At 36.3% G+C, this 14,131-nt stretch overlaps 1 protein-coding gene across 8 annotated transcripts in view; it reads right to left on the reverse strand.

Annotated features, from left to right (window-relative positions):
* Positions 1-732: 732 nt before the first annotated feature.
* ANLN (anillin, actin binding protein) overlaps positions 733-14,131 on the reverse strand; it is a 53,901-nt gene continuing 40,502 nt past the window's right edge. For all 8 annotated transcript variants that reach the window (XM_042248599.2, XM_060415019.1, XM_060415021.1 and 5 more), the window contains 4 exons: positions 12,391-12,477; positions 9,004-9,111; positions 4,693-4,865; positions 733-2,081 (listed from right to left, as the gene is read on the reverse strand). In XM_042248599.2, the coding sequence (XP_042104533.1) occupies positions 1,958-2,081; positions 4,693-4,865; positions 9,004-9,111; positions 12,391-12,477 (492 nt within the window). In that variant the 3' untranslated portion in view covers positions 733-1,957. The remainder of the gene's footprint in view (positions 2,082-4,692; positions 4,866-9,003; positions 9,112-12,390; positions 12,478-14,131) is intronic.

Genomic DNA, 14,131 nt, shown 5'->3' on the forward strand with positions numbered 1-14,131 from the left:
CACCAAGAGTACAGGTTTCTTAGCAACACTGACTATTCCAACAATCTGAGGGCAAATAACCCACTGCCATTTAAATTTGTGTTTTTGCTTATTAGTATCATTTTTATATTTTGTTGGTTCTTTGGATTTGTGTGTGTGTGCATTTTCTACTAGTGATATTTGACTCCTTTTTAGGATAAATTTTTTCTTATTAACTTGAGAAACATCACAGTGTAATAATAAAGTATGTGGATTCTGGGTTCAAATCCTGGCTTGCCACTTCCTATCAAGCATGTTGCCTTACCTAAGTTCTAGTTTCCTCATTCAATGCCTATTTCATACAGTCACATGAAGATTATATGAGATAATGTATGTGAAACACCAAGAATATCTCCTGGTACATAGTAAATGTTCAAATGATGATAGCCAATCAAAGAAGCTCTTTATATATTTTGTATATTACTTCTTGGATTATCAAATATGTTGTGAATATTTTCATCCTCCATCTCCTCAGATGTGCATCCAAGTACCATATTCTATGAAAACTGACTCAGAAATGGATCCTTCACCCACCTCTTCACTCAACAGGGACTCTAAGAACACACAATGAGCTAAGCACTGGGCTAGAGGTAAAAAGATGGTAAAACATCCTCATGAAGTCAGTACAATTCCCTGAGGGAGCCTACAGCCTAGAATGCAGAGTAGTTGTACAGCACAATTCCATAGTATTTCTTAAATAGCTAATTCCTTAAGTCATTTGCAAGTATTTATTTAGGCAGGAGATCATAAAATATAGTTTTATAATACACACAAGAAAAAACACATTTGAATGAATACAAAATAAAATGACAGGAAGTGACAGAATTTAGTGTTTATAAATGAAGCCATCAATAACCGACAATTCAAAGAAGAAATTGAAAGTGTACTTAAAGTTGAGCTTGTGGTTTACATTTATAATCTTTTATAATTGAAAAAAAAAAGACATTAGGCTTTTAAAGGTAACACATGACTTAACAGTTTTTCAAGTGATTTTCATAATGGGTTGCTAGACACCGTCATATATGGATATGAAAAAAAAAGACAAGAATTTAGGCAAGCAAAGTATTAGTCCATAGCAGCTTGGTGAGGTTTACTTTTCTTACATAAGGAGTCTTCAAATTTACATTTATTCTTATTACAGGAGCAGAAAGAAGTAATTTGCCAGGTATATTTGAGGAGCCTGTAAGCTATATAGCAAAAATAGTTATTTTTAAAAGCCTGTATTCCATGGAAATGTGCATCACACAGCATCTATAGTAACTGAGTAAACATAAACCATGTGATTAAGTCTTCTAAATAAAACATTTAACCCCCCGATCTCACATAATATCCCCCATGTCCACATGTCTTATTTGACAGCAGCCATAAGCTTCAAACTAATATGCATTTGCTATTTTTAAAAGGTTCTTACCTCCATTACTAAAAATGTTTCTGCAAAGTCCCTTAGAATTTTTTTCAGTGCTCTAGAAACAAGACATATCATGATCAGTAAATGACCGCAATCTCCAGAAAAAAAGTATTCAGGCTAGAGAAAGAATGGTCAAGTTGGAGGTTTCTGTCTCCAATTGTGGAACATCTTTCTACTTTGAGACCCACAGCTCTAAGGAGACAATTCAAAATTCCTTACTTTAAAACAAATGTTTTATCATGAATAATTGAATAATTAGTTATCTAGGAAAATGAGGCTTTTAAATTAAAATTTAGCAAAATTGACTATAATAAATTTTTTTCTACTAATCATTTATGAATAACACAAGTGAAATACGGTGAAGTTTTACATACAAAAGATATAAATACTGCATAATATGTAGTGAATGAATATTGGCACATACCCTTTTGTATTTAAAGCCTAAAAAGCAACCAGCAAATCTGATGCTCTTAAGATACACTTATGGCATAGGTCAGAAAACCTCTATCTGACATGGAAATGTCCCACAGTTTAAGGCTTTCCAATAGGTTTATAGCAAGCATCAGGTTGCCAGAGGCGAATATCAACGAGAACTTGATTGAGTTTTTGCATCCAGAGATCCCGTTCTTCCTTGGTATCTGCAGATAGCCAGTTCCTACAGGAACAAACAAAAAGATCAGGATCCTTTCCCCTATTCCATACCTCCAAGTACTCTTACTGTGGGGTGAAGTGAGGGGAGCCTGAACAGTAAAAGGAGTAACTCTTCGCCCTGTTTTAATGGATGCCAAATCAGGAATCCATAGTAAAGTGCTTCTCCAATTACAATAAAAGAAAATCATCTTGCAGATTGGTTAGCTGAGCCATAACTCACACCAATCACATTTAGAAAATGATGGAACTTCACATCAAAGACAGTAACTAATCTTGCACAGGTGATATGATTGGACAATTTGCTGGTGCCAAGACAGTCACTGAGCGTGGGTGGGTCACCTCTTAGAAGAACAAGCACACCACAGACTTGAATATGGGGACCAACCCTCTAGATCCCTGACTCAGGCTCCCCAGGAGCTCCACAGACTCATGGACTTTCACCTGGCCTTACAGATAATACTATTTTATACTGTCTCCTTTTTCTCCCCCACTGTGTTAGTAGAGCATAGTATTTACAATAAGTGATCTAAAGATCCTAAGATTTTGTCTATCCTAATCTCTCTGTTCACACCAGGAATCTCTTCTTTACATCCATATTCAGTTAAAAGTTGAACAGTTGATGGGGCAGGCGAAGGTGGGGGAAAGGGAAATTTCCTAAGTCACAAGCCAGACCATTCTTCTAGACTACAGCCAGGTGTTAGAAGGTTGTTGTATTATACTTCTACATCTTTATAATTTCTCCACATTGGAACTAGTAATGGTATAAGCATGAATAAGCCATGAGTTGATCATCTATTAGTAAATGGAGGGAACACATTTACAATAACGACAGCGACCATTTGTTGAGCTCATTCTGTGTGTATGACAACATGCTAAGCAGATCTACTCATTAACCTTTACCGTCACTCTTGTGGAGTTTATTCTTCTCTTATGACACAGGAGATTTCAGAGAGCCAGCAAAGTTAAATACCTTGCCATAGTCACATTTGGTAAGTCACTGAGTCGGGATTTAAACTTACATCAGTCAGTCACTGAGTTGGGATTTAAACCTAGGGCTGTTGACCTCTCAGTGTTCAATTGCACAGTACTGCTTTCCCATGTGATGAAGCATTTCTAATTCAAATGTTTAATCTATATTTCAAAGTAGGCACTACTGATCAGATGATAAATACTGTGCATTGAAGGAGGGAAATATAGCAAGGTTGGTTTGTAGAAATAAAAATGTGATACATTAAATTTAGATAAAAGGCATAGGTCAGAGAGGCCCCTGGGGAGAAACAGATAAATAAGGCAAAGGAGAACGTATAACTGTAAATGTATATACTCTGCAAAAGGTATAATCAAAAAGTGAATTAAGTTTTTAAGAAGCCACCAAGCAAAGCTAAAAGACTCAGTCAGTCAAGACTGAATTGAGAATGGGCCTCTCTCAAATGCTTGGTCTACTCGAATTATGATAATGTTATAATGAGAAAAATTACATGCAAGTGAAATACAGCGTAATTAGAGCAATATGTGATATAACTATTTCCACCACAGGAGAAGGTCAAAGGAGAAATCTGGGAAGGTTTATGTAACAAGTAAAAGAAGATTTTATGAAAAATGTGAGTAATGTTTAAAAGGGCCATGGTGGTCAGGAAGTACTTGGGGACTGAATTTTATTTGGTTTCCTTACTGACTATGGCCACAGACAGGGTAGCTACTAAAGAAAGTTACTATAAATCCAATTTGCCTCTCCTATCTGAGGTCACTGCTGCACAGAAGACCCCCAGAGGAAAGGAGTGGATGAACTGAATGAACTAAATTAACCTAAAAGTAATCTAGACATCAAGAATCCCCATAGAACGGGTCCCCTTTCTCTCTGTTTTAAAACAAAATGGTGGTATTGGGGCAACTTTGTTCTATTTTAATAGAGTGTCTCTTGGCTAAGCTATCTGACATTTCCACAGCAGAAACTCACGGAGCCAGTTCTACCCATCTCCCTGTCTGCATTATTCAGCTACAATCTGATTAACAGAGATTTTGTCAAATTCTAACTTTTGTCCCTAATCACAATTTTTTACATTGAAGTTGGTCTGCAAGCTTCTCTTGGGCATTCAAGCAAAAGAATCTTAGGCTCTTAGCAATAAGTTCTTGCATCTTATACTTAACTTTAGGGTTAACAATAACTGACACTCCCAGTAGTTTATTCTATCCATCACCAACCAGAAATTTTCAGAGTAGAGTGAAGTACTTTGGGAAGGTACTTTGGTACTTTGGGAAGGGACAAGCAGGGATGTGTCAAATCTCTTTAAATAATACTTGACTTATCAATTACACATGAAATCTTCAAACTTAACACAAAGAATATTAGCTAACCGCCCCGAAAATGGCTAAACTGTTAATTATGCTGGAAAACATGATAAACTAAGACATAAGTTGAATGCTGTGTTTTTCTTAGCTATATTAATTTTGTTATTATATTCCTCTCTTACTGATGTGTCTGTGTTTTGTCTTCTCACTCTTAAATCGTACCCTCTTCAAAGACAAAGACCATCTCTGATATTTCTCACAGTGGTAAAGACATAGTGGGCAATCAATTACTTAGTTGATAGAAACATTTATAGCCCAATACATACTTGGTTACACAGAGTGTGTCCCTGCATTGGCTGACCAGAGTCTCTCGGTCATCTTCTCTTTGTGGTCGAACGGTAATTAATTCTAAAGTGTTGCGTCTTGCACAAAATTCTCTGTTGACTGGTTCTATCTGCCGACTGGTACAATTGGCCAAATTTAATCTTCCTATGGGATTCTTTAAAACAAATTTTTAAAAAATATGATTAGTAGAAAATAAATAAGACCATTTAAGTCAGTAGGCACTAAGCAGTATTCAAGTTGATACCAACTTAAAATAAGAAAACCATTAATTTAAAAGTTAAAACTTAATTACACTGTATTTAGAGAAACATATTTAATATTTATGATTATTTCTTGCTGGATAGAAAAATAGAAACCAACAATGTCAAATGGTCATCTTAGCCAGCTTAAAAAACAAACTATTTGTTATGGAAAACTTAAAATAGATACAAAATAAAAAGAACAGCATAATAAGCTTCCATGTACCCATTAATCAGTTCTAACAAATAGAAACAAACATTCAACCCTTTTTGTCTTGAACCCTCTTACTTCTTCCCTTCCTACAAATAGAAACCTAGACATAGTATTTCATCTATAAATATTTTTTATGTATCTCTAAAAGATCAGGCCAAACTACTGCCTTGGATTTTTAGAAGCCATGTCATTCCTACAGTATGAGAGTCCAAAAAAAAAAAAAAAAACATTGCGAGACTAAATGGTGCTGAAAAATGGGAAGAGACAAGTATGGGCCCAAACAATATATTTATTTATTTATTTAAATTTATTTTTGGCTGTACTGGGTTTTGGTTCCTATGCACGGGCTTTCTCTAGTTGTAGCAAGCAGGGGCTACTCTCTCACTGTGGTGCAGGAGCTTCTCATTGCAGTGGTTTCTATTGCGGTAGAGCACAAGCTCTAGGTGCAGGGGCTTCAGTAGTTGCAGCATGTGGGCTCAGTAACTGAGGCACATGGGCTTAGTTGCCTGCAGCATATGCAGTCATCCCGGACCAGGGATTGAGCCCATGTCCCCTACATTGGCAGGCAGATTCTTAACCAGGGTAGTCCTGGGTCCAAACAATTTAGAAACTGTCAATAAAAGTGTCAAATGTATTAGTAATTTTAAAAAGAAATTAGAATGAAATATACCATTTTAAGACATTAGATTGACCAAGTCTGAAAAGAATAGTAATAACCAATGTTGATTGGTTGGGGGTAACAAATTCTTATACATTGCTAGTGAAAGCATAAAATGGTCTATTACTGGTAGACAATTTAATAACAGTGATCAAAAAACATTCTAAATGAACATACAACTTCACCTAAAAGAAATTTATCCTAAGTAAATATATAGGTACACGAAGATGTTTATATAGGTACTGCTGTTGTTTAGTCGCTAAGTCATATCTGATTCTTTTGTGACCCCATGGACTATAGCCTGCCAGGCTCCTCTGTCCATGGGATTTCCTAGGCAAGAATACTGGAGTTGCCATTTCCTTCTCCAAGGGATCTTCCTGTCTCCTGCACTGGCAGGCAAATTCTTTACCACTGAGCCACCGGGGAGCTCTTATATAGGTGTAATTGCTGTTTTTTCATAATGCAGAAAAGATGGAAACAAATAAAATGACAGTAAGAGGGGACTATTTAAAACAAATAATAACATTATGTTTTCAGCAAGTATGGGAAACTAAGTAGTCTGAGAGTCCTCCCATAACCCCCCAAATGCTAGATAACTGAACCTGCAAGGCAGCAAAAGAAACCTTCATAGGCCAAAATTAATGGGGAAGAGAGTGCAAAATGGTAGGCTAGCCTGAAACCTGGCTTCCTTGCTTTCCTAGCAAATTTACCAATGCTAGGAACTGGCAATCTTGACTCCCAGATTATATGATATAATATGAAATGTGGTATTTGCTTTAAAATACCTTAGCAAACCAATGAGAACAAATGTGTGCTGTGGAGGATAAATGAAACAAGGAACTTGATAAGGAATTTCTCTCTTACTAATTTCTCTTTTTGGGGGGTACATTTCAATTATAAAATGTTAAATATATAGGTACATCTATTTGTGTGTGTGTGTGTGTGTGTGTGTGTGTGTAAGTAAAAGAATAAATACACTATTGAATAAAAACACGACTTAGGAGAGTTATCTTACCAGGCATAAAGATTTATTTTAAAGCTATGGTAATTGAGAATGAGAGATACAGACCAAAGAAAACAGAATAGAAAGCCTAAATATAGACCCACATATAAACCTATACCTGGATACATGCCAGAAACAGCATGGATGAGTGGGGAAAGAATGGATCATCCCACGATGCTGGCACAATGGGGTTTCCAGGTTGGGGGGTGGGAGGGATCAATTCCAGGTAAATTAAATGTTACACATAAATCTTTATAATTTTAGAAGTCATAAGGAAGTATATTCTTTATGACTATAGAGTAGAGATGGTTTTCTTAACTAAGACACAAAAAAGCAAACGATAACATAATAAACTGACAGATACATCTTAGCATTAAAAATTCTGCTTACGAAAAGATACTATAAGGGTAAATTAAAGCATATGCCAAGCAAAAGACTAGAAAAACAAGTGGCCAAAACACATAAGAAAAGATGCTTGCTCAATGCTCAGTCAAGGAAAATTAAAATAAAAACACAGTAAAATAACATTTCACACCTATCACATTCAGAGTTTAAAAGGCTGAAACAACAAATGTTGCTGGGATGTGGAACACTGAGAACTCCTGGTGGGAACAGAATGTTATACAACCAATTTCAAGATTCACCGGACAAAATCTAGCTAAACTGAAGACATGCGAAACCCTACAAACCAGAGGTTCTGCTGCTAGATACAAACTCGAGAAAGAGCTCTGATCCAGCTTGGTGCTCTGCGATGACCCAGATGGGTGGGATGGGGGTTAGGGGTGGAAGGGAGGCCCAAGAGGGAGGGGTGATAAGTATACATGTAGCTGGTGCTCTGTATTGTACAGCAGAGACTAACACAACACTGCAAAGCAATTATACGCCAGTTTAAAGAAAGAAAGAGCACTGATCCATACAGTTAAGTCATAGCAGAGCTGTTTATAACACAGACAATTTGAAATAATCAAGTGCCCATAAATAAGAGAAATGTATAAATTGATTGCGATGCATTCTTATAATGGAGCATTTCAAGAGAAAGATGGGTAAAGCTCTGCAAACTAGAGCTACATACATGCTACACACACCAGCCAACACTAATTTCACAAATCATTGATTCAAACATGCAAGTTGCAAAACACTATATACAGTGTGATACTATTTGTAAAATGTTTCAAAATATGCAACTGCAATAATACACTGCTTATATATATCACATATAAAAAATTTAAAGAAATACATGGGAACAAAATAATTTTAGGATAGGGGTTATCTCTATGAAGGAGAGAAAATTATATAAGGAGCTTCAACTGGACTGACAATACAGAGGCTGGTGGAAATTATGTGTTTTTTTGAATGTTCCAAATATTTCACAATAAATTTTAAAATAAAATTCTACATGGCTATAATGTAATACAGTTATCTAATGCAATATCATAGATGTATTTTTACCTATGTGGAAAGATATCAGGACACTCATTATCAAGCAAAAATCAAATTAAAAAAGACATGATATTTTCTGTTGAAAAAAGATTCATAAATGGATATATAATTATTATTATTATATATTATACATTTAAAAAATTTAGAAGGATATACAACCAAAAAGTGAACAGTAGTTATCTTTTATAGATGAGTTTACTTTATAATTCTGCTTATTTCTATTTTCCAGTCTTTGGATAATAAATTATCACACTTGGACAATAACATTAAATTTTTTAAAAATAAGATGCAATGTATTACATAAAATTCTATTATCAAATTTTAGAAACAAACTAAAATCACAATATTCCTAAGGAGGTTTTCCATTTCTGTTTTATCCCAAATTTAGGTAAATCAATTGTTAATAAAATACAAAAGTGAATTTAACATATTTCTGACTATAAATCAATTTAAAAATATTATAAAACATTCCAGAAAAAAAAAGAAAAATATATGCCTTAAGGTATTTAAAGAATGCTCAAATCACAGGGAATGAACCAGATATAAAGTTCTTACACAAATACACACACACACATACACACACACACACACACACACACACTCACTACATTTTAATGGCTTAGTAAATAAACCTGAGTGCGGAATTTGGATGGCTTATGGCCACAGGGAACACCTGTATAAAATATTACCTGAAAGTTAGTCAGGGCTTTCACCACTGACCATCAATATTAATATTACCTTTCGTTTCTCATCATCTGGATAAGTCCAATAAGAGATACAGTTTCCAGAAAGAACACACCATCTTCGATGCCAGGCACCAAAACCACTAACATCTTCAAATATGGTCTGAAAAAGTCAATGAAATACTGACTTTAGAAACCTGAAGATCAATTAAATGTTTTCTACACATTAAACTTCAGTATGTTGACATGTCATACTTCAAAATTGACTTGCATGATTTTCTTTTTCTTTTTTTAAAAAGTACTTAAGTTTATTTTTTTTTATTCTACTCCGTATCAAGACCAGAAATCTTATTTCAATCTCAACAGCAAAGTTAGTACAAATGACTCACCAGCTCCCTTTTGTGTTTACATTCACCTTTTACATTATAAAGGTAATAGAAAAGGAAAAATTTGATAGATAAAAATAACACCAAGTTATCATTACTCCCTACTATAATCAGAGAAAAACAACAAGAGGACAGATTTTTCATTTTTATAGCTAGGGTAACTGAAGGCCAAGGAAATTAAATGACAATATACAATCACAAAGAAGAACTGGAGCCTTCTGGTTAATGCAGAATGTACTTTTCTTGCTGCTCATCAGTACTGGCAGAGCTAGACTAGCACCACTTTAGAATCACTTAGAGCTTCACGGGTATAGTCTCTTTCGATTCAGCTGCCCCTGGCACATCAGGAAAGAAAACTGCACCAAGTAACTTTAATTTCAATTACTACCTCTATTTTTAAATAGAGGTTAGAAGTAATTAAAGGGCACAATTTAGACAGGGGACAGAAGTTATCTGTGGGAGTCCTGAGCAATTTTTTTTTTTTTACCACATTTCTATAAGTGTGGATGCAATAAGAATGGGCTCTGGGATTCAAGACAGAGTTAACCTGAAAAGATAGAACTCTAAACTACTTAAGAGCCCAGCTCAAAAGTTAAACAGGCCAGACCTTATAGGCCAATGAACCAGTTGGCATAAGGGTCTATCAGGTGCTAAAGGTATCTAAAGCAAGATATGGAAATATTATATTTACATTAAAGGAAAAGGTCAGTAAGCGTACACTATGTTCAAGTCTGATATTTACAAAAACACTCTTCCAAGAATATCTAGTGCCATCTGCTGGATTTACATGTGTAAAAGCTACGAAGTCTGATTTACAGTCATCCTGGCAGCTTGGACTTCCTGTCCAGTCTAGCTCTTCTTTCCACACCCTATGTCAGCACTACAAATTGGTTTGTGATATCCGTCAGAGTTCAAACTCTTGCTTCACAAAGAAAACCAAAGCTATTACACTTTCTCTACTTCTTGTACCACATCCACAATCTTCTATATATTCTACACACATGCTTTTCTCCTCTGATAATGGAAAAAGTGTAATTCTGTACAAGATCATGAACCGTGGCTTGGATCTCATCTGCTCTCACTCTCATGACTTTGTTCCATGCGTTATTCCTTAACCCTAGGGCAAGTTCCCCATTGCCTCTATCTTCACCCTCCTTGGCCCTATTAGAAGCTACCCATTTGAATTTACAGACACTCAAGTCTCTTTAGTCCTAATAAAATGTGAACAAAATCCTTCTTTCACCCTACATACCTCTGCAAGTACCACATTCTTTTTACCCCACTGCAGCCAAACTTTGTTTCAAAGAGCTTCTGCACTCTCATTCCTCATCTTCCACACCCTTAATAACACATTTGCAATCTAGCTCCTGCTCTTGGCAAGACTAGAATGACCACCTCATAAATAAGTCCAACAGTCTCCAATAAATCCTTACCTAACTTGATCACGCCTTCTTTCAGACTCTCTTCCCCTGGCAACCATGATACTAAATTATCCCTTGCCCGCCCTGTAGTCTTCTGTTCTTAGGCCTGCGGCTTAAATGTTAGTGTTCTCTTGGTTATTCAAGTCTGCCTGCACTTTGAATACTACCTCTCTGCTGCAGATTTCCAAACCTTCATTTCATCTAAAATGTCTACCTTGAGTATCAAACTCAAACCTCTGAAACATGTCCCTAGGCATTTAAACTTCAAGTCGTTTAAAACTTAAACCATTAAAACTTTCTCCCTTGGGTGGCGATTGACTGACAAGGAACAGGAGGGAACTTTCTGGGGCAGTATTCTGTATCTTAATAGAAATCTGGGTTACATAGATGTATGCCTGTATAAAAACTCAGGGGATGGATACTGAGGATTCAGGGGAACATGCTAATGTCCACGATATATTTTGAAATTCCTCCCCCACATATATATTTTCAGGACTTGCTAGAAGGATAGCTCGGTAGTAGGTACATGATAAAGCAAGAACGGTAAAAAATGTTAAAATGGCAAAACCTAGATGCTGGGTATGTGGGCATTCAAAGTCTATCAACACTGCTGTATGTTTGCAATTTTCCACAATTAAATTTGGGAAAAAAACACTTTCCGTCACAAACACAAACACTTGCTCCTTCCCCAGGGTCCCTAATCTCAGTGTAGTCACCCAACAAACTGTGCAAGGCAGGGATCTGGGTGACATTCTTAATTTTGCTTCTCCACCCCTAAAACCAAACCACTAAGGTCTGCCCTTCTTCCTCCTGCATCCCTCCACGATGAGTCCCTCACTCCACCCAGATTGTCAGCCACCATCCCCTCTCTCAAGGAGTAACTCAGTCTCCTCGCTAGTCTTCTTCAGGTCCTCACTCCCCTGTCTACTACTTCCACACAGCAGTCAGAACGACCTTCCTAAACTCCCAATCTGATGTCAGTCCTCTGCTTAAAATCCTGTAAGGGCACCCCACTGGCTTCATGCTAAAGTCGTTAAAAGGCTTTCAAACACTTGGTCTCATTTCTCCTAAATACACGTTCCCCCGCCCCAATCACTTGCCTCACTGCCCTTCCTCAACACACACATTCTGACTCTAAATGCGTCACTCTAAATACCTGCCGCTATCTAGATGTGTCCTGTTCTTCTCTGGTGGGGGTGGGAGAGGGAAGGGGCCTCCAGCCCATGGTACGTGCTTTTCCTTCATTTGGAGCACATCTCCCTCCTCTCTTCCCCTGGCTGACTTGTTCAGCTGCCAGTTTACAAGTCACTTCCAATAGCTTCCAGTAAGCCCTCCCACGCATGCCTAAGACGCGGTGTCCCGCCAGTTTGCACCCATGCTCTCTATGCTTTCTCCCATTACAGTGCTGCATTGTGCTTCTCCCTATTAAACCACACGTTTTTGAGTGGAGGGATTATTTTTTGCAGCCCATTACATTCCAACACCAGCACAGTGATAGGCATACAGCAGTCATGCAACAAATCTTTACTGAACCAGTTAATTGCTTAGTCACACAGACTTTCATTCCTATGGGAAACCAAGTCTATACTTCAAAAGATGAAAAAATATATATATAGATCCAGTGATGTTACTTACTAGAAAACCTCTTTCTTCCACACTTGAATTCACCTGACACTTGATTTTTAAATAAATATGACCTTCCAAAGGAGATAAAAAGGGCACCTGTGAGGAAAGAGAGCAGATTATTTGTAAAAGTTTTTCTTGATAAAACATGTTTAAATCATGAATAGCATGAGTAGAGAATATTATGCTTTGAAAATACGGTATTTTCTAAAGCTGGAGTATAAAGTAGGTGGCCAAAAAGCCACTGGTTCCTTAGCAACAAATGTTTCTGAAGAATAAATTCATTCAACATACAGCCTGATTAAAAACAGAACCCTAAGTCCCAAGTTAATGTGATAAAGAAAACACAGATTTAAGAAGACAATACATGTGTTTATCCATTCTCTATCAACAGAACATACTTGATAAAAGATGGGATAAACCAACTGGCATATTTAAACAGTATAATATTATTCAGCAATGAAGAACAGTGAATTACAGAATGGAAAAGTTAATCCTCAAATTAATATGGAATTGCAAGAGGCCCCAAATAACCAAAACAGTACTTCCCAATTTAAAATCCAAAGCTACAGTAATCAGAACAGTGTGATACTGGAATAAGGATAGACATACAGATCATAGGAATAGAACTGAGAGTCCAGAAATAAACCCACACATTGATAAACCCAGACTGATTTTCAACAAGGGTACCAAAAGCATTCAATGAGGTAAGAGCAGTATTTTCAACAAATGGTGCTGGGGAAACTGGACAGCCACATGCAAAAGAGTGAGGTTGGATCCCTACCTCATGTCACACACAAAAATTAACTCAAAATGGATCAATGACCTAAATATAAGGGCAAAAACCACACAATTCTTAGAAGAAAAATAGATGAGTAAATCTGTAGTGATCGTGGATTTGGCAGTGGTTCTCAAATCTAATGCCAAAAGCATGACCAACAAAAGAAAAAATAGACAAACTTCATCAAAATGAAAATCTTTTCAGTATGAGGGTTCCTCAAAATATTAAAAACAGAACTATCATAAAATAAATCAACCCCACTTCTCAGAATTCATCCAAAAGAATCAAAATACAAATTGCCAACAAACACATGAAAAAATGTTCAACATCAATCGTCATTAGGTAAGAACGGAGGCTCAAGAGGAAGGGGATATATGTATACTTATAACCGATTCAAGCTGTTGTACAACGGAAACCAACACAATATCGTAAAACAATTATCCTCCAATTAAAATTTTCTTTAAAATAGTCATTAGGTAATAATGTTAGCTTGATGATGATGCCAACACTAATGATGATGATGAAGATAAGGATGAATATTTTAATGGAAATCTCATGTTGCCATCGTGTCCAGAACCATTTAGTGAGGAATGAGTAAAAAGGAATCTGATTCTTTCATTGGAAGCACATAGCTTTGAACCAAAATAAACATAAGCTAAATTACAAAACCAACAAGTTATTAAAAACACAATTTTTTATTGCTTATTTTAAAGCTGAATCATTCTGTACCCATAAAGTTTTTTCTTATTCTTTAGAAACAAATATGTTTCCAACATTTATAATCCTAAAATTCATGCTACAGCTTTAACCATGCTATGGTTGAACTGTGTCCCCTCTCCATCCATCCCTTACCAAAATCGCATGTCGAAGTTCTGACTCCCCATACCACAAAATGCAACTATATTTGGAGACAGGGCCTTTAAAGAGGTCACTAAGGTTAAATTAGTTCATTAGGAGGGACTCTAAACCAAT

The sequence above is a fragment of the Ovis aries genome, chromosome 4 (assembly GCF_016772045.2).
Source record: "Ovis aries strain OAR_USU_Benz2616 breed Rambouillet chromosome 4, ARS-UI_Ramb_v3.0, whole genome shotgun sequence".
NCBI lineage: Eukaryota > Metazoa > Chordata > Mammalia > Artiodactyla > Bovidae > Ovis > Ovis aries.